Source organism: Hemiscyllium ocellatum, chromosome 44 (assembly GCF_020745735.1).
Source record: "Hemiscyllium ocellatum isolate sHemOce1 chromosome 44, sHemOce1.pat.X.cur, whole genome shotgun sequence".
NCBI classification, from domain to species: Eukaryota; Metazoa; Chordata; class Chondrichthyes; order Orectolobiformes; family Hemiscylliidae; genus Hemiscyllium; species Hemiscyllium ocellatum.
Window position 1 is genome coordinate 12,515,857 of NC_083444.1, and position 24,448 is coordinate 12,540,304.

The following is a 24,448-nucleotide window of genomic DNA, read 5'->3' on the forward strand; positions in this document are numbered from 1 at the left end:
GCAGCAGATGCATAGTGATATGACTACCCGCAGGTTCCCCTCTGAGCCATGCACCATCCTGGACTCACTCGCCTCAGGAGAAAGTAAGGACTGTAGATGCTGAATATTAGAGCCAAAAAGTGTGGTGCTGTAAAAGCACAGCCGGTCAGGCAGCATCCAAGGAGCAGAAGAGTTGAAGTTTTGAGCATAAGCTCTTCACCATCTTGATGAAGAATTATGCTCAAAACGTCGACTCTCCTGCCTCTCGGATGCTGCCTGACCGGCTGTGCTTTTCCAAAGTCACTCACCTAAGGGATGGTAGGAGTTTTATAGATGAACGCTTTAAAAAAAAACGCAGCATGCAGGGCGACAGCCCAAGTACTGGGATCAGATGGATATTTGATGACAGGTTGTACATGATGAGCGAAGGGCCTCTCTCAGAGCTGTTATTATTGTACCACCTGGATATCTGCCATTCTTTCAGTGTTGCTGGGTCAAAATCCTGGAATTCCCTCCCTCCTGAAGGAGCGTTACACCTGAAACTTTGGCTTATCCACCTGTTAATGCTGCCTGGTTTTCTGTGTTTTTCCAGCCTCCTGCTTGTCTACCTTGGATTACAGCATCTCCAGTTTTTTTTTTGTCCCTCCCGTTTGGCACTGTCCCTACGCCACAAAGTGGATCAAGGGGGCAGCTCACCACTGCCTTCTCAATGGGAAATTAGGGATGGAACAATCAATGATGGCCCAGCCAATGACACCCGGATCCCATGAGATAATAAAAATGATCCCTCAGGGAGAGGTGGGCGCCGCAGGGAGTGGTGTGCATCATTTCCCCCTCCAACGCTATTTTGATTTAGTCCCTGCCCTCCCCTTCACTGTTTTTGATCACACACAGCTTTGCCCTTTGATGTGAAGGGCACTGCTTGTTACCTGCCACTCGGGTGTTTTCCTATTTTTCCTGGTGGTGGAAATTAAATAAAGATTTGTGCACTTTGTGTCTCTCACTGTGTCTCACACCTGCTCACACACACCATGGGTGCTGGGGAAAATAAGCACCACCGTAGTTAGGCGGTAGTGTGTAAAAAAAAGAGAAAAAAAGGAAAAAAAAAAAGAAGAAACGAAAAAAAATAATAAAAATGATCCCGTATAGCAGGTCGGTGAGGAATATCTCCGTTGTGAATGTGCTACCCTCTCATTCCAAGCAATTCCCCTTCCCTAGATTTGCCAAAGCAACAAACCCTTCCTTTACCAAGATGGCCACACGACAGACGCTGCTAATGGTTTGGGGGTGTAACTCTTTACCAACATGGCAACACTTCCGCCGCGGGCTGTCCTTTACAAAGTTGGCCGCCCTGCCGCGTTCCGATTGGTCGCCTTCGCTCCTTGACGTCACCGATCTTGACTGCGCAGGTGCTGCGCTCCGTGGGGGCAGCAAGATGGCGGCGAACGGGATGGAGGTGGAGCCGGCGGGTGAGCGAGTGAAGCGGCGGGTCCGAGTATCGGCGCCGCTCGGGGACTCCGGTAGGAGGGTGGAGGTGGTGGAGCGGACGGACGAGGAGGAGCTCTAGCTCCGGACTGTTGCCATGGCGCCAGGAAACTGCCAGGCCGGAAATCACCGCCTGAAGTCCGCAACCACTCCCCCACCCCCGTCCGTTAGGTGACTGCACCCCCATAGCCCCGTCCCCAGACCCATAGCCTCCCCTTCACCCCCATAGCCCCGTCCCCAGACCCGTAGCCTCCCCTTCACCCCCATAGCCCCGTCCCCAGACCCGTAGCCTCCCCTTCACCCCCATAGCCCCGTCCCCAGACCCGTAGCCTCCCCTTCACCCCCATAGCCCCGTCCCCAGACCCGTAGCCTCCCCTTCACCCCCATAGCCCCGTCCCCAGACCCGTAGCCTCCCCTTCACCCCCATAGCCCCGTCCCCAGACCCATAGCCCCGTCCCCAGACCCATAGCCTCCCCTTCACCCCCATAGCCCCGTCCCCAGACCCATAGCCCCGTCCCCAGACCCATAGCCCCGTCCCCAGACCCATAGCCCCGTCCCCAGACCCATAGCCCCGTCCCCAGACCCATAGCCCCGTCCCCAGACCCATAGCCCCGTCCCCAGACCCATAGCCCCGTCCCCAGACCCATAGCCCCGTCCCCAGACCCATAGCCCCGTCCCCAGACCCATAGCCCCGTCCCCAGACCCATAGCCCCGTCCCCAGACCCATAGCCCCGTCCCCAGACCCATAGCCCCGTCCCCAGACCCATAGCCCCGTCCCCAGACCCATAGCCCCGTCCCCAGACCCATAGCCCCGTCCCCAGACCCATAGCCCCGTCCCCAGACCCATAGCCCCGTCCCCAGACCCATAGCCCCGTCCCCAGACCCATAGCCCCGTCCCCAGACCCATAGCCCCGTCCCCAGACCCATAGCCCCGTCCCCAGACCCATAGCCCCGTCCCCAGACCCATAGCCCCGTCCCCAGACCCATAGCCCCGTCCCCAGACCCATAGCCCCGTCCCCAGACCCATAGCCCCGTCCCCAGACCCATAGCCCCGTCCCCAGACCCATAGCCTCCCCTTCACCCCCATAGCCCCTTCCCCAGACCCATAGCCTCCCCTTCACCCCCATAGCCCCGTCCCCAGACCCATAGCCTCCCCTTCACCCCCATAGCCCCTTCCCCAGACCCATAGCCTCCCCTTCACCCCCATAGCCCCTTCCCCAGACCCATAGCCTCCCCTTCACCCCCATAGCCCTTTCCCCAGACCCATAGCCTCCCCTTCACCTCCATAGCCCTTTCCCCAGACCCATAGCCCCTTCCCCAGACCCATAGCCTCCCCTTCACCCCCATAGCCCTTTGCCCAGACCCATAGCCTCCCCTTCACCCCCATAGCCCTTTGCCCAGACCCATAGCCTCCCCTTCACCCCCATAGCCTCCCCTTCACCCCCATAGCCCTTTCCCCAGACCCATAGCCCCTTTCCCAGACCCATAGCCTCCCCTTCACCTCCATAGCCCTTTCCCCAGACCCATAGCCTCCCCTTCACCCCCATAGCCCCTTCCCCAGACCCATAATCCCTGTTCACCCCTATAACCCCCCACCACCCCATAGACACCCCACCTATCCCCCTTCTCCCTTCCCCTTATCCACCCTTCCTTTCTATTCCTCCTTTCTGCTTCACCCCTCTCTCTCCTTCCCCCACTTCTCCTTCCCCCTGATACCCCTTGCTCCTCCACTTAGCAGCCCATCTTCCCAACTCTTACTCTGCTCATTCTTGTCATCAGCGACTGACCCCTATCCCTGTTGTGATCCTGGGTAAAGGAGACGGTGCAATAGGTACCTGTAGACAGGAAATTTTGAAGCCATCACTTGCCTTCATAGTGACCTCCTGGTTTATCCATATCCGCCAAGTATAGTCAACCTCTTTCGGTGCTAAATAGATGCACAAGCCTCCCTAGTCGGCTCCATACTCTCTGCAAGATACTTGGGGCTCATCATTGTGCCATGACCTCCAGCTGCCTTCTGACATTCGGTGCCAGATTTTGTTTGAGTGTATCGCTGCGGAGCGCTTTGTAAATATGTTACAGTCTATCAGTGATACTCTTTGGTGATGGCATTCAATGTTTGTGGAAAATGCTTGTGTGTTTACCGAAGAATGGAAGTCCAAAACTCTTCTGTGTGTTGTGTTCACTTGCTATAGCAACGCCGAGTGTGATGGCATCTGGAGTGACGGGGAGTGTCTCTGTCGCATTGCACCCGTTAGTTATTCTCAACATCTCTGACCATTGGATCCGTATGCGTTCTCAAGAGGGGAGACCTGTGCAAGGTATGTGCGTGCAGAAAAGTCTAGCAGAGCGATGCACTCAGTCATGGTTAACAGGACTGAGAGGGCCTTTCTATGGTTTACTGAGTATATGGCAACAGTTAAAGGGATAAGGAGGGTGCTCAAGGTTTGAAGTAATGGCTAAAGATATAGATAGGGCCTGTGACAGCCCCACAGTGTACAGAAATGGTGAAACAGTCAGGCAGGATCTGTGCATCATGCATGGGGTTTGTAACAGTAAAGGGTTAGGCGGGCTACTTAAGTAAGCGTTAGACCATCATGTCTGCATGAAATACTGTACAGAGACCAGCCATTAAGCCTCTTCACAGTCAGTGTTTACCTTCCACTTGAACCACCACCCCACTTGCCAGATATAACCCAATCAACGAAGCTTTATCTTCCTTTTCCCTTCTGTATTTATCCAGGTTTCATTCAATGCGTCCCAACTGTTCAGTGTGGTAGTGAGCTCTCCCTTCCAACCCCAAATAGAACATTACAGTGCAGTACAGACCCTTCGGCCCTCAATGATGTGCTGACCTGTGGAACCAATTTGAAACCCATCTAACCTACACTATTCCATTCTTATCAATATGCCTACCAATGATCATTTAAATGCCCTTAAAGTTGGCACGTCAACTACTGTTGCAGGCAGTGCTTTCTACGCCCTTACTACTCTGAGTAAAGAAACTGCCTCTGACATCTATCCTATATCTATCACCCTTCAATTTAAAGCTATGTTCCCTCGTGCCAGCCATCGACATCCAAGGAAAAAGGTTTTCACTATCCAACCTATCTAACCCTCTGGTTAGCTTATAAGTCTCAATTAAGTCGCCTCTCAACCTTTTTCACTCTAATGAAAACAGCCTCGAGTCCCTCATCCTTTCCTTGTAAGACCTTCCCTCCATACCAGGCAACATCCTAGTAAATTTCCTCTGAACCCTTTCCAAAGCTTCCACATCCTTCCTATAATGCGGTGACCAGAACCGTACATAGTACTCCAAATATGAGCGCACCAGAGTTTTGTACAGGTGCAGCATGATCTCATGGTTCCAAAACTCAGTCCCTCTACCAATACAAGCTAACACACCATTTGCCTTCTTAACAACCCCATCAACTTGGCTGGCAAGGATCTGTGTACCTGGACACTGAGGTTCCTCTGCTCATCCACACTACCAAGAATCTTACCATTAGCCCAGTACTGTGCATTCCTGTTACTTCTTCCAAAGTGAATCACTCGCACTTTTCCGCATTAAACTCCATTTGCCACTTCTCAGCTCAGCTCTGCAGCTTATGTTCTTCTGTAACCTACAACGTCTTTTGTCACTATCCACAACTCTACCAACCTTGGTGTCATCCGCAACTTTACCGACCTATCCTTCTATGCTCTCATCCAGGTCATTTATATAAATAAGAAACAACAGCGGACCCAAAACACATCCTTTCGGTACACCACTAGTAACTGAACTACAGGGTGAATATTTCCGATCAATCTCCACCCTGTGTTGTCTTTCAGCTAGCCAATTTCTGATCTAAATCACCGTCAATCCCAATCCTCCGTATTTTTGTGCAATATCTTACATGGGGAACCTTATCAAATGCCTTACTGAAATCCATATACACCTCATCAACGTGTTTGGTTACCACTTTAAGGAACTCAATAAGGTTTGTGAGGCATGACTTACCGTTCACAAAATCGTGTTGACGATCCCTAATCAACTTATTCCTCTGTAGATGATGATGATGAATCCTATCTCTTACAACCCTTTCCAACACTTTACCCACAACTGATGGAAGACTCAGGTCTATAATTTCCAGGGTTGTCTCTACTCCCCTTCTTGAACAAGGGAACAACATTTGCTATCCTCCAGTGTTCTGGCACTATTCCTGTAGACAATGGCAACATAAAGATCAAAGCCAAAGGCTCAGCAATCTCCACCCTGGCTTCCCAGAGAATCCTAGGATAATTCCCATCCAGCCCAGGGGAGTTATCTATTTTTATGCTTTTCAGAATTGCTAGCACCACCTCCTGAAGCACCTCAATCCTATCTAGACTACTAGCATGTATCTCAGTATTTTCCTTGACAACATTGCCTTTTTCCCGTGTGAATACTGACAAAAAGTATTCATTTAGTACTTCCCCTATCTCCACTGACTCCACACACAACTTCCCACTATTATGCTTGATTGGCCCTAATGTTACTCGAGTCATTCTTCTATTCCTGATATAGCTATAGAAAACCTTAAGGTTTCCCTTGATCCTATCCACCAAAGACTTCTCATGTCCCTTCCTGGCTCTTCTTAGCTCTGTCTTTTGGTCTTGCCTGACTCACTTGTAACCTTTCTGAGAAATTTCTCCTCCGTTCCCTCCCTGGTTTTTCATTGACTGACATATGTTTGTCATTTCTTGAATTCTCACTTCATCTGCAAATGTCAGCATCTACCTTCGCAAAATCTTTCATAATCTTGTAGGCCTCCGTCAAGTCGTCTTTCAGTTTATACACAAGAGAAATTGCCCAACAAACCTGATGGTTATAATGCCAAAGTTTACATCGCAGCCTGATTAAAATTTTTTGACATCACTTCCAGTTTCTCCACATTTTTTTTTAATATAATGTGGAGGCCAGAACTGTGCTTTGACCAAAGTCTGTGAAGTGTAATATTACTTTTGCTTTTCAATTAGATCGTTTGAGAGAGCCGTAGCTAGGGTGGATAGTCAAAGGCTTTTTCCCAGGGTGGAAAGGTCAACTAGAAGAGGGCACACATTCTAGGAGAGAGGGAAAGGTTTACAGGACAGGTGCAGGGAAAAGTTTTCACGGAGAGTTGTGGATACTTGGAACGCATTGCCAGTGGAGGTGGTGAACCAGGCAGGTTAGCAATGTTTACGGTATATCTTGATAGACATGAACAGGAGACAGACAGGGATAGAAACCATGCATGGGCAATAAGTAGTGGGTCTAAAAAAGAATTAGGAATTGGCGCAGGTGTGGTGGGCCGAAGGGCCTGTTCCTGTGCTTGTATTGTAGGAGGAATTAATTATAGTGCTTTGCTTGCTATACATTACTTTTAATAAGGTACGAGCCATTCAGCCAGAAAGAAGGTAAAATATAGGAAAACCTGAATAAAATTGCAGAATAGGTGCACAACAGCTGAATAATTTTCAGTATGGATAAGGGAAGTCTTTCCATTTTGCAGGAAAACATAAAAGGGCAGTATACAGCGTGAAAAATAAGAGACTAATTGGATTAGAAGATTAGAGGGATCTGGGGTTATAGTAGGAATTCTGGTGAGTGTAACTCACCTGATTCTCCAAAGCCTGCGCACCATCTACAAAGAAGTAGTGACGGAATATCTGCACCTTTCTTGGATGCGTGGAACTCCCAAGAAGCTCAACACCATCTGAGAGAAAGCAGCCTACTTGAGTGACACCCAATTCACCATCCATTCCCTCCATCGCTGATGCTCAGTAGCAGCAGTGTGTACCACCTACACAAGATGCACCATAGAAATTCACCAAAGCACCTTAGACAGCACCTTCCAAGCTCTAAATTGCTACCATCTAGAAGGACAGGGCGGCAGATATGTAGGAGCCACCACCCTTGCCATTCTCCTCTGAGCCACCTACTATCCTGACTGGCAAATATATCACCATTCCTTCACTGGGTCAAAATCCTGGAACTCCCTCCCTAATGGCATTGTGCATTTACCAACACTAAGTGGAGTGCAGCGGTTCAAGAAAGCAGTTCACCCATTACCTTCACAAGGGCAATTTGGGACAGGTAATAAATGTTCACCTCCTAGTGATACCCACATCACTTAAACCAATAAAGAAAGGAAATTGATGTGGGGCAGAGCACCCTTGTAGTTCTTTCACACCAACCTTAGACAAGTGAGAGGGGCAAGGTTTAATGTACCTAGATTGGGACTTGAATTCAGAAATGAGTGCGCGCTTCCAATTGTACCATAGGGAACGCAAGTGCTATATGATGGCTCCTGCTCCTAATACTGTCATGGCGTCTTCTCTGCTTGTTGACTTCCTCCCCATATTGATGCGGTAGGCCCTGTGGTGTTTGCTGTTTAATTAGTAGTTTTTTTTTCCTGTTGCCTGTTGAATCAGTTGGTGTTTCTGTTTGCAGTGATTGGTGCCTTGATTGGAAAGCAGGAGGGCAGAAACATCGAGGTGATGAACTCTTTCGAGCTGCTGTCTCACACAGTGGAGGAAAAGATTGTCATCGACAAGGAGTATTACTACACCAAAGAGGAGCAGTGTGAGTAATAATCTACCTCCATGTATCAGACAGTTCCTCAGAATGTGGGTGCTGTGTTGGCCCTCCATGCTGCTGCCATACAGGGGTGAGTACTGGAGGTCTAAATGACGTGTTCTCTACCACTGAGTGGCATTCCACCCCATCTTGCTGCATCCTTCCATTCCTTGAGTCATTGAGGTGACAATTTATTCAGACCACAAGCTGATACCAGCCCTCAAAACACAATTGCCCTTCTCCTTGCCATGGCGCACCAATCTCCCGCTTTGTGCTGTGCTCCCCACTACCACTCATCGAGCCACTATCCCTCCCAGAAGCCTGTGACATAATCTATTGACCAACATGTGTGGTCATCTAATAACCTATTTCATAGCATTACCAGCGGATTAAAGAAAAACCACTTCAGTTTGTTTCTTGCATCCTTTCCAAGGATTGAGTCTTTCCCAAATGGAGCAACTTGCTAAAGAAGCACTTTGTCCCATCCCTGTGATCTTTCAGTCTGATTTTTCTCTCTATCTCTCTCTGTCTCTAGTTAAGCAGGTCTTTAAAGACATGGAGTTCTTGGGCTGGTACACCACAGGGGGTCCTCCAGACGAGTCTGATATCCATGTTCACAAACAGGTCAGTGTACAGCTTGCATAATCTGACACCACAGCAGTGCACTTGTACTAGCTGGCTCCTGTCCAGCATGAGATCTCCCTGCCTCATACTGTTTCTGAAAACTTCACCTGAAACTTATCTGCCTGTTTGACCAACCTATATGTCTTTTTGAAGTTCTGCCTTATCCTCCTCACAGTTCACAACGCTTTCAAGTTTTGTATTGTTTGCAGTTTTTGAAATTGTGCCTTGCACATCCAAGGTCTAGATTGTGACTATTTATCATGGTAAAGCAGCCTTCCTCCAGTCCAAAAACATCCATGAAACACTACTGCCTGTTTACCGTCGTTAAGCCAATTCTATATCCACGTTACTTTCGTTTTGTCATTTGTACATAAGTATAAATTAAAACAAAGAATTGTGGATGCTGGAGATCTAAAACAAAAACAGAAATTGCTGGTGAAACTTAGCCAGGTGACAGCATCTGTGGAGAGAGAACATTTCAAGCCCAGTGAAGCATTGCACATCGATGACAATAATTCTGTTAAGGTAGTGTAAATGCAATTTGAAAAGACATCTGAAATTTTTGCACTTTGGATTTATGAGCAGCACCTGTGAAGCGAAAAACAGAGTCCCTCGAAGGATCACGGGATTCAAAATGTCAACTTTCTTTTCCCTTCACGGATGCTCCTCGTAAGTCTGATGTACAACACTTTCAGGTGTCTTTTCAAATTCCATTCATACCATTTCAGTATTATCCTCATCGATTTTATGATTCGTCAGAAAACTCCAGCAATTTATTTAAATATGATTTGTCCTTTAAAATTCCATTAAATAATGCTGTGGGATCTTGAGCATCCATCTGAGAAGGCAGATGGGCCCTCTCTTTTACATCTCATTCAAAGACACTGCAATAATCCATCAGTATTGCATTTTCTCAGCCCAGGTTATGGATTTGCCTTTGATTGCATATGAATCCAGGGCATAAAGGTGACTGATGTGCATTTTGCCAGGGGCTGGAGCCATGGTTTTGCATGGGATAGTTTGACAGGCTCCTTGTCTGGACACTGCACTGAGAGTTCTCTGATCTCCTGGACCACCAGTGCTTTTCCTCTCCAGGCACTGACCCTCTTATCCCATTGTGTCACAATACAGCAAATGTGTGGAGGAGCCGCTATTTCCAGTAGGGTTTTTCCGGTGCGGAACTGAAGAACTTTTCCACTGATCCTGGCTTTTCTTCTGGCATCTGCAGGTGTGTGAGATTATTGAAAGCCCACTCTTCCTCAAATTGAACCCCATGACAAAGCACACAGACGTAAGTAATATGTGTTAAATAATTTTACATGTAAAACCCCACTCTGTCTGTCATTAAATCCTGATGTTAAGTGTTATACTGCCCCCCTTTAGGCCCCGATTCTAATCTCCAGTAATACTGCCCCTCATGACATTCTGATAATGTTCTGTCGCACGGTTCCAGTCTCATCCCAATCCCTGTGCTCTGTGGCACTACCCCATCAGATCCTGCTCCAGTGTTTTGGAACACTGCACCTTGTTAGATCCTGATCTTCATGTTTTCTGACACCGATCACTGTTCGGTCCTGATGCTGATGTTCTGTGAAGTCATTTGCCATTCGATTCCAATCTCTGTGTTCTGTGCCACTGCACCCCCCTGCCACCCCAACAATCAGCATTCCCTTAAATTGTTCTTTTATTCTGCACACTGGGGTCAGCACAAACAGGCGCTGCGCACCGGCCACCAGAGTGGCTGCACACGGCTTAAAAGAAACGTTGCCTGACACCCTCTATGCCCTCAGTTAGATTCTGGTGTTCTGTGTAACTGCCACTCTCCCGCCACCTATTGGATCCCAGCCCCAATGCCCTGTGACACTGTCTCTCGTTAGGTCGCGATGCCACTACCACAATCCTTGCTAAGTCGCGCTTGTCCTTCTGAAATCCCAATTGCTGTGTTCTGTGCTGCAGCTCCCTATTCAATCATGCCTTTGTTAACTCGCTGTCCCTCCACAAGTCCTGATGTTGTTACAGTGGTGCTCATCAAATCCCACCCTGTCCCAAATACCTTTGCCCTCATTGAACCCTGTCTGTCTCATTGGTGTTGCTCATTTTCCTCCACCTCTCGTGGTCACCCTACGTCCTGAAACTTGCTCCTCTCTCTGTGTGCTGTGGCTTCTCCCTTTTGCTGCAGGCCATCTCCTCGGTTGTCACTCGACCTGTCCCTGATCTATCCCCCGCCATCGGCATGGTGACCAACTTTGCCTTCCTAATTTTCAAACCTAGTGACCAAATCCACTCGTGACGCAGAGTGGAAGTTTTAAAAGCCAGTGGCTGCTAAAATGTTGTGCTGTCTTAATCTCCGGACAAATGTTTTTGATTTGATTGTCTGCAACAACTGAAGTTACAGCCAGGTGCCTTCAGACAAACACCAGGGCCTGTGCTTTTGACGAGTGTTTGTTTTATGCGTGGCCTTTAGGAGGCCCCAGTCTCTGCTTTTGTCGATACTCCAGGAGCTGGGGTTGTTTCAGGGAGACAGTTCCTCTGGTGATGGAAGAGGAAATGGAGACATACGAGGAATTCTGTGTAAATGGACTGTAGACTGGCATTAGCTGGCTTTTCTGATTCGAAAGATTGATTGTCTTTGATGTTATTGTTACTGAGATTCCCCTCCTGCCCCCTTGACCCCTCTCCCACTAAACTGGGACACAGTCCCTCAGGGGTTAGCACTGCTGCCTCAAAGCACCAGGGATGGTTCGATTCCACCCTCAAGTGACCGTGAGGAGTTTGCATGTTCTCCCTGTCTCTGTGTGGGTTTCCTCCCACAGTCCTAAGATGTGCAGGTTAGGATAGATTAGCCATGCTGAATCACTCTGTAGTGTCCAACTGTGTGTGTGTGTGTGTGGCGGGGGCGGGGGCGGGGGGGGGGGGTGGTGGAGGTGGTTGGGGTTGCAGGGGTAGGGTGGCTTCCTGTTTGGAGGGTCAGTGTAAACTCAATGGGCCGGATGGCCTGTTTTCACATTGTCGTGATCCTTCGATTTTATTGATCACATGTTGATCCCACTTGGCCATCACGTTGCTGACATTGTGAACCAGCCCCTCTCCTCAGGAACCAAACCCACCCACCCCCACCACCAAGCCGTCCACAGCACCACCAACTCCCTTTAAAAACTGCTGTCTCACACTCTCCTCAGAAAACGCACTTTTGCTATTTAGTCTCTGTCACCCACTGCCCCAAGAACCAGGCTCTGACCTGCAACCCAGGGGTTTGAATCTCTCCGTTGGGATTCTGCCTATTGTGTGGCACGAAAGCAACCAGAGCTGTCACAAATGACCAAAGGTGCTGGGAGTTGTACTGTTTGGGAGAAAAGGTGTTTTCAACTCAATAGACTGGTGTTGTTTTCCTCTGAGCAGGGAAGTTGCTGGGAGAGCTGTTGGAAAATTGAGGGGGATTGGAAGTACAGATAGAAGGAGACTTGGTGGAGGGGTCAGTAACCAAAAGGCACAGCTTTAAGGTCGGGGCAGGTAAGTTTAGAGAGGATTTTAGAAAGAATTTATTTTTCACCCAGAGGCTGGTGGGTATCTGGAACTCTCTGCCTGAAAAGGTGACAAAGGCAGAAACTGTCAGAGTATTTCAGATATATTTAGACCAATACTGAAATGCCAAAGAGTACCGAGTTACAGGCTGGGGAATGGGATTAGAGTAGATCACTGCTTAAATGGGCCAAATGGCCTCTTTCGGTGCTGTAATACTCCGTGACCCTCGGACATAACCTCACAGTCCTACTTCTCCCACTGCAGCTTCCTGCATGAGCCATGGTTTCCTTCGGTTGAGTACTAGAGAGACTAGCGGACACTCAGAAATCACAGTGGCCTTGTTCCTGACCTGAAACCAAAAGGCCTTTTGAGCTGTGGGCTCCTGTTATTGGGCCCTGACAGATCCCCTTCCCTGTCTGGGCACCACTGAAAGACATGTTCATTCATACCTTACTCAAACCTTGTACCTTACCACCAGTTCCCTCACTATCTACTGTCTGACTGAAACAGAAAAATTCACCACTACTTTAACACTGAGCTGATTGCTGAAGATCAGATATGCTATGCATGTCACCCAACTTGAGGGAACCTTCCAGGCAGTTTGTTGTCACAATCATGGCTCATCTATTTAAGGCAGAGATGAGGGGGAATCTCTTCTGTCGGGCAGTAGTGAATCTGTGGAGACAACAGAAAAGCTGGAAATCATAGCAGGCTGGGCAGCACCTGTGGAGAGACAGTAAGCTAATATTTCAAGGCTAGATGACTGTTTGTCAGAGCTGACGTGAAGTGTGAAGGTGGCAGTATTTATGCAACACAGCTCGTTTTTCTATAATGCGATGGAAGTTTTCATGTGCATTTCATAGAAAAATCACGCTGTAGAAACGGCATTTAAAGTGTTGGCCAACACACATTTTAAACATTTGCGTTTTCGAAACTGTATCCCCTTTTTGTCAATCATATTAGCACGGATTCACGTTGACAAAACACGCATTATTGCAAAACGAGCTGTAAGAGAATGTTGGATCTGTGGAATTTTCCTGTCGAGGCTGGATCATTTCAGGCTGAGATGGACAGATTTTGAATCAGTAAGGGAGTCGAGGGTTATGGGGAAGAGGCAGGAAAGGGGAGTTGAGGGTGACCAGAGCTGCCCACCGTTCCATTGAATGGCATGGAAGACCCAAGGAGCTGCATGGCCCATTTTTGCACTTATGTCTCATGGTCTTAGTGGACCCATCATGTTGGCGCAGGCTCCCGAAATGAGCACTTGTCTTAGTGCCATTCCCACAGCTTGTAACCCTGTGCATGCTTCCTTTTCAGGTAGCATGTCATGGGTGCCCACTTGGAGCTGTTTTGAATCTAGTCCATTCAACATGGTGTTAGTCCTCTGTGGCAGCCCCACTTTGTGACTTTTTGGCTGCAGAAGGATTCTACAGTAGTCACTCCTAATATAGGTGTTGACCATAAGTGTATGCAACAGGTGGATGGATGAGGCCCAAGTTAGGTAGGTTCCTTCTCCCTCACGCATTCGTCCTAAACTCTGCTACCCATATTCTAACCCACATCTGGTCCCAGTCACCCCCACCCCTGTATCCACTGATCGACCCGAAAATTAAACGTTCTAAATCCCTCCATGACCCCTCCTGGATTTGTGACCTCCTCCAGCCCTGCAATCCCTCACACACTTTGATAAGGGCCCAGGAGTGGAGTGAAAGTCTGCCCCAGCAACGGGACCGAACAGACCTGAAAATTCACCCATATCTTTCAGCTCGCTTTAAATACTGAAGAGCTGATTGACAGGGCAGCAGAGAAGAAAGCAAATTTATTCCGAACAAGCCATCCATGTTCAGCTTTCTGAGTAAAAATGAACGTCAGCACAGATGCTATGGATTATGGCTGTTGACTGCGCTAAAAATCCAGATGTTTGCAATTGGAATGGAGCCCTTGTTAATACTTTAAACGCGAAATTTGCCTGAAGTAAAACTATAGGAGTTTCACCTCCGATGTGTTTGAGTGCTGCCCACGAGGTACCATCATGGAGGGAGGAGCAAGTCAGTTAGTTTAGGGTCCCAGCACGGAATCAGAGGGCGGGTGGTGGAGGATCAGAAATCGGCAGTGGTGAGATTGGGCTGAGCTGCAGTTTTCAAAGCCGCCGACCTGAGGGCGGATTGGAAACCTGAAGGTGGTGAGAGGGTTCTGGAAAAAGCAGTTTGAAGTGGGAGAAGTTTGACTCCAGTGGGATGGACTTTGAACGCAGGAGGCCGCTGCCTTTGAAAATGCAGCAGGTAATTAGAGGAAAACATAAAAGCAGCCAGATTGGAAAATTGAAAGCATGTTCCTGTTCTGAAGGCACCACAGCTTGATCCTACCATGTAGCACTTAATTGGAAAAGTCTTGGCTTCAGAAAAAAGAACACGCATTATAAATGTTTACCGCCTGACAGTGTGTCTTGTCTTACAGCTTCCAGTGAGTGTTTATGAGTCAGTCATCGATATCATTGCTGGAGAGGTATGGAATTAATCAACTTCAGTTCTGTCCTGTCAGTCTATCATTCATGATGTGCAGTCCCCCTCTGTATCAGTTAGTGTATCTATCCTGCACCAAGTACAGTTCCCATCGGTTTGCATCAGTCAGTGTATATATTCTGCACCATTTACAGTTCCCCTCAGTTTGTGTATGTATCTTGTATCATGTACAGTTCCCTTCAATTTAAATCAGTCTGTGTACATATCCTGCACAATGTACAGTCCCCTTCGGTTTATGTCAGTCTGTGTCTCTATCCTGCATCATGTACAATTCCTCTCTGGTTCATGTCAGTCTGTGTATACACCCTGCATCATGTACAGTTCCTCTCTGGTTTATGTTGCTCTATGTATATACCCTACACCATCTACAGTTGTTTCTGTCATATTCAGTGCAATGTGCAGTCCCCCCTCTGTTGGCTTTGGAGGTCTGGATGGGGGTGGGGGTGAGCCACAGCAGTCCTTGGGCGTAGATCCATCCACACTGCTGCTAAGGCAGGAATTTCCAGGCTATGGACCCAGTGACACTATAGGAATAGCAATATAGTCCATGTCAGGGTGGTGTATGGATTGATATATCCTGTAGAATGTCTTTGCACATCCTGCACTGGATGCTATCCTGCTGTTTCTGAGCGTGTGTCACGTACAGTCCCAGCTTGTTGCTATCAGTATGCGTGCATTTTCTGCAATGTCATGATATTTTCCTCTGGCTAAGGTTGTGCATGTCTTTAACCTAAATTAGTCACATTTTATTCCATCTCCATAATCATTTCAACCTTATTTATATTCCTTTTCTTTCTTCTTTCTGTTTTAACTGCCAGGAAAGTGTTTTCTAGCCAATTCATACATTATTGAGACTTGCAGACCTGTGTCACAACATTCATATAAAAAGCAGAGATACAGCACGTTCTGTTTATCGCTTACCCTTCAGATAGTCAACTCTGAAGCAATCCACATTATATTTTCACTCTTCACTGTAACCAGGGCGTTCGTACCACAGGAGGGAAGACCTTTTGGTACATAATGCTGACTCGTTCGTGAAATCAACTAAGAATTCCATGTCGTACGCTCTCACCAGAGCCCCACATCAATCTTCAAACTCATCTCACTGTCCCATTCCCTCCCTGTAGCTATGTATCAATCCAAGAGTAATCCCCACTACTCTGCTCTCTCCCCAAGGTCCGATATCGATCTCAAACTAGTCCCACTGCCCTGTTATCATCGCATAGCTCCATATCAATCTTAAACTAATTCCACTGTCCCATTCTCTCACCATAACCTTGTATCAATCCCAAACTGATCCCACTACCCCGCGCACTCACCATAGCATCATATCAACGCTAAATGAATCCCACTGCCCTGCTCACTCCCAGTAGTCCTGTATGTTCCTCTGTTTCCAATATTTGCTGTGTTGCAAGATGTGATAGTCTCTGCCTCAAGATGTGATTGTTCCCTGTGGCAAACTTTTCCAGCTTCAACAATCCAATGAAATTTCACCCGAGTTTGACACTTTCTTAGTGACAATTTCTAACCGTTAATCTGATTGACCAATAGCCATTGTCTCCCCGTCAACAGCTTGCGTTCTTGCTGCCTCCAATCTGTGTATAACCGTTGACTCTTTTAGCGTCACCAGTATCTCCTCGTAATAATCGTTTCTCATTCCTGCTAACGTTCTGATGAATCTACCTAGTCTGTTCCACCTCTGTAGCTTTTAATGTCTTGGAAGAGTGAGGTATTCAAAACTCCACACACTGCACTAGCTGTGAAATAACCAATATTGCAACTGAATTCATCATTATTTATTTGCTCTTGCACACAGTACACTTATTTATACACCCCAGATTATGTTGCCATGTATTTGCCGCTCTCTCATTTCTGAAAGATTGTGTTTCTGAACCCCTGATCCTTTCTATTCAATTACCCTCGCCAGTAACTTTTCTTTCAGTGTGAACGACAAATGGTGGCTTCAGATCTTTTCACATTATCGAGGGTTTGGCTCATTTTTCCCACCTGCCTGTTAGTCTTTTGCTGTTTTCCAAATCCTTTGCAGGCAAGTCTGACGACTATAGTCACCGTTCTCATGTTCTAAGTTGTGCGAGAATAGAAATGGGCACATCCTGGGATGTTAGCATTTCCTGGCACTTTCCCAGGCTGAGTCATCTTCTGGCCTCATGTCCAGGCAGTGCCAATACCTCTCCACCTCCTGTCTCGCCAGTCACTGACTGTCAGGAGTGAGAGCTCGGGCAATCCAAAATGGCTCCTTGTTTCAGCATGACAGATTTGGGGTCATTCACCACTGCTGGCCTTGGCTGCTCCATTGCAGTGAACTCTAGAGGTTCTCCGTCCCAGGGATGTGGGACTCTGCCTTTCTGCTCAGCAGCCAGCTGGAGGATTCGCACAACAGCAGACACTAATCCCTTCCCAAACCCACCCTGACCAGGGGTGGCAAGTTCTTCCACCCCCTCCTCCCATCACCTTTTATATGTGCTCACGGCTGACCAGGCCAGCGGTCATTGCCCGCCCCTAATTGCTCTGGAGTTTGGCTTGTCTGCCCTCCCCCCACTATTTTTGCCAGGTCTGTGCCTCGTTCACCGACTCCGACTAGGATACGGCTCCACAGGAAGGCTGGCTGACCGACAGATCGTTCTGAATGTCCGAGTCCTCGTGAGAGTCAGCAAGCCATTCTGCCCAAAGAGGCCTCGCAGAGGAGGGCTGTTCTGTCTCGTCTGCTCACGTGCAGCAGGCAGCCCTGATGAGTGGTTCCTACTGATCCTGCTCAGGGAGGAAGCTGTGCATTTTCCAAGTGACACACTGGCTGTAGAGCCCCAATCCAAGTTTCCATGGAGAGCGTGTGAGTGCTTCCCTGTCTGACCGAGTTCACCACACTGATTGCTTTCTTTCTGTCCTTTGTCCAGGCCACAGTGCTGTTTGCCGAACTGACCTACACCCTGGCCACAGAGGAGGCCGAGCGCATCGGAGTTGATCACGTGGCTCGCATGACAGCGACTGGCACAGGGGAGAATTCCACAGGCAAGGACTTTTGCCAGCGCTGTGTAAATCTGCTGTGCTGAGCTGGGCTGGGGAAGGGCGACAAGGATGGTTAGAGATAACGCCTTATCCTTGTCACAGCTGCCGGGAGACTGGAGTAAACCCCAGTTCCATCGAACAAGAGCAAACTGTCAGTTATAGAATGTAACCAAACTCACCGTCCCAGGCCACATGTTGCCCTTTTGCCAACTGAACAGTTCCTCGTCAGGAGGAGCGAGCCACTCATGGAGATCGAAGCAAATGTTTTTTACGTCAGTTCCGTTTTCTTTGGCTGTCTCTCGCTGGTTGTAATATGGAGTAATTGATTGTGCACCAGACAGAGAACAGTCAGTCACTGATACTCCACAGACCTTTAGGGCAGAGATGTCCAATGATTCACCAACTCTCCACCCACCCACCCCCCCTCCCCCACCCCCCAAGTGAAGAAGTTCCTCCTCATCTCTGTCCTAATTGGCCTGCCCTTTATACTGAGACCGGGTTCCCTGGTTTTGGACCACTGACCCAGCTAGGGGAAACATCCTTCCTGCCTCTGCCTTGGTGGTTACTGTAGGAACCTTGTCAGTTTCAATAAGATCACTTCCCACTCTTGTAAACGCTAGAAAATGCAGACCCAGTTTCCACATTCTGTCCTCCTGGCACAGTCCATCTATCTCAGGAACTGGTTTGGTGAACATACATTGCACTCCATCTTTATCAAATATGCAATTCCCTTGTGTAAAGAGGCCAATACATCAGTGCTGCAGGCTTGGTCTCAAACTATGCTCTGTATGATTGCAATAAGACATAGTTACTTCTGCACAAGGACATTCAAATTCCTTTGATGTTCAACACAACCCAGGCTGTCACCATTAAATAAATATTCTTCCCTATTGCTGTTCTGCGCTGACACCCAGCTGATATTTGAGATATTAATTGAGATGGAGTGGTACGGTGGCTCAGTGGTGAGCATGGCTGCCTCACAGCGCCAGTGACCCAGGTGCAAATCCACCCTCAAGCGACTGTCTGTGTGTAGTTTGCACATTCTCCCAGTGTCTGTGTGGGTTTCCTCTCACAGTCCAAAGATGTGCAGGTTAGGGTGGATTGGCGATGCTAAATTGTCCCATAGTGTATAGGGATGTGCGGGCTAGGTGGGTTAGCCATGGGAAATTCAGAATCCCCAGGATAGGGTGTGATGCTCTTTGGATTGTTGGTGTGGACCCGATGGGCAGAATAGCTTGCTTCCACACTGTAGGGATTCTGTGATTTTATAAAGATATCAAGGGGTAAGAAAGAGGTTGGGAACATAGAGAGACAGACTGATAGATTGAACTACCACCAGTTGTCTGAGGTTATGCCTCAGGTGAGGGGGAAGAGGTTGAGTCTGTAACCAGAACCCATGTTGTTGGCAGCACTCTGCTTTATAAACTGGCCATCCAGCCAACTGTGCTAGCCAACTCCCTATCACTCAGCTTTTGGTAATTGACTCCACTGTCTATGAAGATGATTCAGTATTGTTTGTCTGATAATGTCCCTGTAAAATGGTGGCTCAGTGTGACCCAGCAACCCTTCCACCACAGGAAACCCTGGAACTTACTGCCTACTCCCCCAAGCAATTAGCTGACTTCCCTTCTGATCCTGTTACAGTGGCTGAACATCTCATTGCACAACACAGCGCCATTAAGATGCTGCACAGTCGGGTCCGTGTCATCCTGGAATACGTCAAAGCTGTAGAGTCAGGTAGGAGAGCCCACTGCACCTTCTTCCAGCAGTCAGTGGCTGGGGCGGTAGTGTGGGGAGTGTAAGGAACCAATGTGGCTCCTGGAGGGGGGAAAGTGTGTGTGTGTGTGTCTGTGTGTCTCAGTCATATTGGTAGTGGGAGTATGTCCTTTAGGTCTTCTCAGTTTTTTTAATCCATTCAATGTGGGCATCATTGGCTAAACCTGGATTTATTGCCCACCGCTAAATGCCCAGAGGGCCATTAATGCATTGCTGTGCTTCTGGAATCACGTGTAGGTCAGGTAAGATTTTTTTCTCTAAAGGACATTAGTAACTCAGATGAATTTATACAATGATAGTTGGTGGTTACACAGCTACCCTTATGGTAGCTTCTTTTTAATGCTAGGTTTTCCTTGAACTCAGTTTCACCACCTCCCAAACCCAAGTCTCCAGAATATTAGCTGGTGATTCTGGGTTGCTAGTCCAGGACATTACCACTATGCTATCATCTCCCCTATGGCTTGTGCAGGTAGGGTTTTGAGATGGGTGTAAGGGACATGGAGGGGGGGTATATTGTTTGTGAGGAGGTGGCTATGTGGGGGGGGGACAGTCAGACTGGAGTGCATATCAGTCTCAGCTCAGGATAGGATGCATCAAGCTGCTTGTTTTGCGATGTTCCATTTGTGTTCTTACACAGGGGAAGTGCCGTTTAACCATGAGATCCTGCGTGAAGCCTACGCCCTGTGTCACCGACTGCCGGTCCTCAGCACCGACAAGTTTAAGACCGACTTCTATGATGTAAGTCAGAGCTGGTTGCTCATTTGGGAAATGAAGCTGTTTCCTGTTTGAGTTGAACTTATGCAAAGCAAAACCCATCACTCCACCCTTGAGGGGAACAGAACTCGTACAGCACAGAAACAGACCCTTCAGTTTAACCAGTCCATGCCAACCATAATCCCAAACTAAACCAGTTGCACCTGCCTGTGCTTGAGCTATATCCCTCCAAGCATTTCATATTCATGTACGTATGTCAATGACTTTTAAACATTGCATCCTCTGGAAGTTCATTCCACACACTTTGTGTAAAAGAAAGAAATAAAATTGTCCCTCATGTCATTTTTAAGTTTTTCTCCTTTCACCTTACAAATATGCTGCCTACTCTTGAAATCCCCCACCTTAGGGAAAAGACACCTGCCATTCCCCTTATTTATTACCTCACATGATTTTATAAAGCTCTATAAGGTCACCCCTCAACCTACTACAATCCAGTGGAAAGGTCCCAGCCCCTCCTTATCACTCAAACCTGCCATAACCAGCAACATCCTGATAAATCTTTTCTGAACTCTCTCCAGCTTAATAATATCCTTTATAATTCCTCGTCTATATTTTAACTTCATTGTTTTTTCTCTGCCACTTTAGCTCCTGATATCCTTATCCAGTGAAAAAGTCTTATCCACGCCATCCTTTTCATAAAGAAGAGCTTTCTACCTTCCATCCTGAATAGACTGGCTTTGGTTTTATGGTCATGCACCTTTTACCCTAAACTCCCCACCATCAGCAGGAGGGGTTCTTCTCTATATTCCCTCAATTCTTTTCAAAATCTTGAATCCTCAAGCAAATCTCCCTGACCTTGTACATAGCTACAAAGACAAAATGTCGTGTCTTCTCATTACCTAATTGCAGAAGCCCCAGTTATGTTCTGCACCACACGCCAAGGCCAGTATATTCTTTCTAAGTTGTGGTCATAGTATGAGGAACGCTTATAGTCTTTTTTTTTCTTATTTGGAAACTTGGGACCTAATGTAGAGGTAAGTGGAGTTTTGTTTTTCAGTTTGTGAATGTGACTTTGTTATTTGAGGGTCAGAGTCATTTTTTTAAAGCAATGGGTCGAAATAGCATTGCCAAGAAATGTTGTGACTCAAGCGAAGGGAATGTAACTAGTGAGACAGTTGCGTGGTTGAGCTTTTACATTCCAGGGAAAGAGAGGCCAGGGGTAGGCATGGTTCAGAGGAATACATCTGTGCCAGCAAATGTACTCTTGAGAAGCTTCAAAATAATCAATGGCTTGAGGTTTCTTCGAGCTTAATGAGGAAAGTCAGTGAATTAGCTTGGCTCAATTTGTCTCTGGACTGGATAGTAAAGGAGGGAACAACTTGCTAATGTGCAGATATTTGCCAAAAGGAAATGCTTGTATCCTTGTCTGTTTGACTACTTACCTACTCTAACTAAAGAATTTTTATTCTGGATTCCTACTTTTCCATAGTTAGTTTAAATGTTATGGTGTTATGATTGCTGTTCCCTGAATGCTTCCCCACCTAGATTTGGTGAGCTTGATTCTTCAAAACTAAATTAGCAGTGCCTTATACCCTTTGGAGTCAGAAACTTACCAACAAGAAAACACATTAAAACAAGAAAATGTTATCGATGACTATCCTTTATGTCATCACTGTTCCAGTTTTTGAGTGATTTAATTTTTATTAATTGAAATTTCCCGTTATCACTACTCTTTAGCATTTGCGTCTTTGCAATTTCTCTGAGTGTTCTCTTGTACATCTTCTCATCTTTTTTCATGCTTTAGTGTGGTGAGGCTGTTGCTGGCTCGACCTGTATTGTTATCCATCCCTTGAACTGAGTAGCATGTTCAGCAATTTTCAGAGGGCACTTAATCACCTACATAGCTGTGGATTGGGAGTTACGTGTAGACCAGACCAGGTAAGGACAGCAGACTCCCTCCCCTAAAGGCCATTCATAAAGCAGGCGAGTTCGGAATATTGCGAGCAGCTTTGGGCCCCGTATCTAAGAGGATGTGCTGACCTTGGAAGGGGTGTCCAGAGGAGGTTTACAAGCATGATCCCAGGGATGAAGGGCTTATTACACAAGGAGCAATTGAAGACTCTAGGTCTCGATGGCATTCAAAGAGATGAGGGATTGGAGATTTCATTGACATTTACAGAGTACTTAGAGGCCTGGATAGCATGGAGGTGGAGAAACTATATCCACTGGCAGGAGAGATGAAGACGTGAGAGCACAGCCTTGGAGTGAAGGGACTGTCCTTTAGAACTCCAACAAGAAGAAATTTCTTCAGCCAGAGGCCGATGAGCGTCACTGACGGCGAAGGCTGTGGAACTGAAGTCATTTAGTGTCTTTAAGATAGTGACATGTTCTTAATGAGTAAGGGAATTAAGGGTTGAATGGAGTTGAGAAACATATCAAGTTTGATCGACTGGTGGAGCAGACTCTGGCCGAATGGCCTAACATTCTGCAAAATGTTATGGTTTTTATGTTCAAGAATTGACCATGCTTTCATGGTCACGGTTACTGGAGCCAGTTTTCCAGTTCCAGGTTTATGAACTGAATTTAAATTCCTCAAATTACCCTGGTAGGATTTGAACCCCAGGCCTCTAGATGACTTGTCTAGTCATATCACCACCTCAATCTGGCCAGCAGTGTAACGGCACCGCTAATGCTTTCTATCTTTAACCAAATAGAATCTGTCCTTGTTCCTTTTGAGGACATCTTGTTTCTCTCTAGCTTGCTGTGTCTGTCTCTCTGTCTGGCGCTCTCTCCAGTACTGTGGTATGCTACTTAATTGCTGTTCCTTTCTTGATGTTACTATCTTGCTGTTTTATCCAGGAACCTTCAGCTCGTCCAATTCATTTCATTTTCTCAGCCAAGTCTCTTTTGTTGCCACATTGTCATACTCCCATGTGGCTATTTATGCCCACAGCTCACCAATTTTGCCCATTGAGATTTGCGTTGTTGGCATGTCTGCACAGTAAACTGAAATTAGTATGTTATGGACTGTGGTTGTGATCATTCCAGAGTTCTATATAACTGTAATGGAGCATCTCCCCCCTTACATTGAATTTCAATTCCTCTGGTACGCAAAGGCAAGAATTACAGATGACTTTTTTGCTGCACGGATGTTTTGATTATGTCTGGTCACTACAGACATGGCGAAGTGTGTGGTGGAGGGAGGTTCAATCGAAGTATTCAGAAGGGAATTAAGAGTTATCTTTAAAAGGAGGAGTGTGTGGGATCGCAGGGAGCAGGCAGTAGAATCAGTGAGCTAGTGCAAATGTGATGGGCGGAGTGGGCTCCTCCAGCATCTCCGTGATCTTCTGATTCTGTGTTGTTTGCCCAGCCAGATGGCTGAGGTTTGGCTCTGTGGTAATGTGATGTTCTCACTGCTGAATGTATCTCTCTGTCTCTTAGCAATGCAATGACGTGGGCCTGATGGCTTACCTCGGCACCATCACCAAGACCTGCAACACCATGAACCAGTTTGTGAACAAGTTCAACATCCTGTACGATCGGCAGGGCATCGGCCGACGTATGCGAGGCCTCTTCTTCTGACCGAGGGTCTGAGCGGACTGCACCCTCTGGGTATAGTACACGGTGAGAGTTCACATCTCGTACAGAGCAACCTCTTCACTGCAGCAGGCGGCGACCTGAAGTGCATCGATGATTCTTCCACCTCCCCTCCCCCTTCCCACCCAACGCCGACTCTCAGGCCCTCCCCGTACCCTCCTTCCCTTCCCTTTGCTGAGAGATGTTCGGGCCAGCCTTGTGAAGTGGGGCAACTTGTCACCCTGTTCATTGACGGCTGCTGTCTCACTCTGAGTTTGTTGCTTCAGCGACAAAGTGACTGGCTGGTTAGGAATTCGAATTCACACACACTGGCTGTGTTGCGTCACGTGTTTCCTGCTGGCGAGCAGATGTGAGGTTGTCCGTTGTGCAGCTAAAACCATGTGTGTTTGAAATAAAGTTGAAAGGAACTCAATCGTTGTCGCTCTTCTGAAACTGGTCCGTAGGCTTCCAGACCGCAGATGGGAATCATTTCTCTGTGTCATGCCTCTTTATGCCATTACCTCTATTTCATCTCTACCATCTCACCCCATTCACTGCCCCCTTCGTTTCTTCCGTTCTGTAACCATGTCTCACCACACCTGCCCCTGAACTTTTGCCCGTTCCTGTGCTTCCTCCAGGCTTAACTATT

General features: G+C 47.4%; 1 protein-coding gene across 1 annotated transcript; it reads left to right on the forward strand.

Annotated features, from left to right (window-relative positions):
- The first annotated feature begins 1,373 nt into the window (after positions 1-1,373).
- Positions 1,374-24,232, forward strand: cops6 (COP9 signalosome subunit 6). Its single transcript, XM_060854491.1, has 10 exons — positions 1,374-1,448; positions 3,660-3,785; positions 7,916-8,047; positions 8,577-8,665; positions 9,894-9,956; positions 14,645-14,692; positions 17,622-17,736; positions 19,378-19,470; positions 20,147-20,247; positions 23,665-24,232. The coding sequence occupies exons 1-10, from the start codon at positions 1,415-1,417 to the stop codon at positions 23,803-23,805; spliced, it is 942 nt and encodes a 313-aa protein (XP_060710474.1). The 5' UTR covers positions 1,374-1,414; the 3' UTR covers positions 23,806-24,232.
- Positions 24,233-24,448: the final 216 nt, after the last annotated feature.

Bases quoted from the DNA above. Each gene is read 5' to 3' on its own strand.
- cops6 (XM_060854491.1), top strand. From the start codon at position 1,415: ATGGCGGCGAACGGGATGGAGGTGGAGCCGGCGG. The intron at 8,666-9,893 runs GTCAGTGTACAG...TGGCATCTGCAG, and splicing joins ATATCCATGTTCACAAACAG to GTGTGTGAGATTATTGAAAG. The intron at 17,737-19,377 runs GCAAGGACTTTT...ATCCTGTTACAG, and splicing joins CACAGGGGAGAATTCCACAG to TGGCTGAACATCTCATTGCA.